Source organism: Penaeus monodon, chromosome 43, assembly GCF_015228065.2.
Source record: "Penaeus monodon isolate SGIC_2016 chromosome 43, NSTDA_Pmon_1, whole genome shotgun sequence".
Taxonomy (NCBI): Eukaryota; Metazoa; Arthropoda; class Malacostraca; order Decapoda; family Penaeidae; genus Penaeus; species Penaeus monodon.
Genome location: NC_051428.1, coordinates 7,823,624 through 7,826,123, shown reverse-complemented (window position 1 = coordinate 7,826,123; position 2,500 = coordinate 7,823,624). Strand labels below are relative to the sequence as shown.

The window sequence follows — 2,500 nt, the reverse complement described above, 5'->3', positions numbered from 1 at the left end:
CCTTTCGCTCCCTGACTCCTCCCCCGCCCCCTTCACTCCCTGCTCCCCTTCCCTTGCTCCTTGCGTCTCTGCCCCGCCCCCTCGCCCTTACCTTGAGCATGCGTATCTCCCTGAGAGCGATCTTCTTGATGAGGGGGTCGTCCTCAGACTCGACGAACTTCTTGATGGCGACCAGCTGCCCCGTCTCTCGGTTGCGGCACTTGTAGACGACGCCGTACGAGCCCTCTCCGATCTTGCTCAGCTTCTCGTACTTCTCCATCAGGCGCGAAGACACCCGGGATCGCCTGCAGGAGAAAAGGGGAAACGAGCTTGGTTAATAGGTTCCTTTTCTTTTTTTTTCTTGTTTTTTTCGGTGTTTGTGACTTTTGTTTTTTGTTCCTTTTGTTTTGTTTTGCTTATTTTGCTTCGGGGTCGGCTGGGGAAACGAGCTTCGTTAATGGATTTTTGTCTTGCCCTTTTTTTGTGGGGGCCCGTGTGTGTTTATTCTTTTTATTTTGTCTGTTTCTCTTTTTTTTTTTATTTGGAGTTGCCTGCGGTAGTGGGGGAAACGAGCATAACTATTCACTTTTTCTTTGTTCGATTTTTTTTCTGTTTATTTTTTTTTATTGTATCCTGTATTCACTTAATGTTTGTTTGTTCTTAATTTTGGTGTTGTATCAATATACGGGAGGAGAGACGAATCGAACTTACATTGCGTTGTTTTTCTGCTTTGCTTTCTTGTGTTTAACATTATCATTTATTATTACTATCTTTATGGTGTTATTATTGCTTTGCTTTGTTGTCTGTGTTGTTCTCTCTCATCTTTTGTTAGCTCGTCATTGTTCTGATCCAGGATCGCCTGTGAGCGAAAACAGGGGGGGGGGGGGGGGGAGAAAGAGGGAGATTAGGTTTTGTTTTCGTTTCCGTTTTCTTTCTTTAAGCCTTTGTCTTGTTCCATGCGCGTGTGCGCTTATTGCGTGGGAGATACTTCTTTATTTTATTTTTTGCTTGGTAATGTTTTCGTTTTTTTTTTATTTCAGGATCAGGCGTAGAGACAGGGCGGGATTAGTATTTTTTAACGTTTATTTTTTTTTTCTTGCTTCCGGAGAGAGAGAGAGAGAGAGAGAGAGAGAGAGAGAGAGAGAGAGAGAGAGAGAGAGAGAGAGAGAGAGAGAGAGAGAGAGAGAGAGAGAGAGAGAGAGAGAGAGAGAGAGAGAGAGAGAGAGAGAGAGAGAGAGAGAGAGAGAGAGAGAGAGTGTGTGTGAGAGACAGAGAGAGAGAGAGAGAGAGAGAGAGAGAGAGAGAGAGAGAGGATCTCATATGCAGTTCCAGCTAACCAATAAATTAATTAATCAAATAAATAGATGCACAAACATTAAATTAAAAAATTCAATTCAATATCTGGCCAACGTGAAGGCCACACGTTATTTGGAGTTCGTAGATCCAGCTGATGATAATGTACCGTTTATTGTCTCTAATATTGTATTCATGTCCATTGTATTCATTCATAGTTGCTTTACTTTTCGTGCTGTTATTTTGTTACACTTTTGTTTGATTTGGAGAATTTCTTATTTGTAAGGGATGGATGTGACCTTGGTTTTGCATAGCTTTACTTATGACCTTGATGAACTTTAAATATGACCATGACTTTGCAGGACCTTTGATATGACCTTGGTTATGCTTGACCTCAGGTATGACCATGAATCTACGTAACCTTAGACAGCCTCTGACCTTAAAATTGGACCTTTAGTTTGCACAACCTTGGATGCGCCCTACGTTTTGACGGGAGCGGATAATACAGACCTTGACTGGGCGTTCTTCACCTCCCCTTTTTTTCATTTTGTTCTTGTTTTTGCAGAGCTTCAATTTAGCTCATTGCCTGATTGCTTACTCTGCGTGCGCGTGCGTCCTCGCGTGTGAACTCAGCGACTCACACACGCACGTCAGCTCTCCGTAAAGAACCACATCACCAGCGCCCAGCAAGGAACATCGCACTCCCTTCTGGCCTCCTCCGTTCGCCTGCCGCTCAGTGACGCGAGAACTGCGACCCTGACAACGAGAGTCGACGCCTCCGTCTATCGCCAGAAGGTCACGCCCAGCATGACAATGGCAGAAGGAGGAAGGTCGCGTTGGGAGGGAAACGGGTGGGTTGTTTTTCTTTTCTTTTCTAATTACATAGATAAGTAATCGATTACTGCATGGGCCCCTTCCCATTATAATGGGCATCACCAATGTACAAATATTTATTTTATAAAACTAATCTATTACTTATTCTATTACTTATAATCAGTGAAAAAGAGTATATAGTGGTCTACTGGAAATGTAGATGAAAAGATAAAAAAAAAAAGAATGCAGACATAATGAATAGTGAAACAAAACATAATTGCAAATAGAATATGTGTAAAGCTTACCAGACCCCAAATAACAACAGGGGTATATCATCAATGATAATAACAATAATTACCATAATGAATAACAATGATCATTATAAAAGACCAAAGTAAAACAACTGAATTAACTT

General features: G+C 42.0%; 1 protein-coding gene across 1 annotated transcript in view; it reads right to left on the bottom strand.

The window, feature by feature from the left end:
- Positions 1-2,500, bottom strand: part of LOC119568268 (cyclin-dependent kinase-like 1) — a 47,122-nt gene that overhangs the window by 14,049 nt on the left and 30,573 nt on the right. Inside the window, exon 2 of the mRNA XM_037916727.1 lies at positions 92-284. Coding sequence (XP_037772655.1) covers positions 92-284 — 193 coding nt within the window. The remainder of the gene's footprint in view (positions 1-91; positions 285-2,500) is intronic.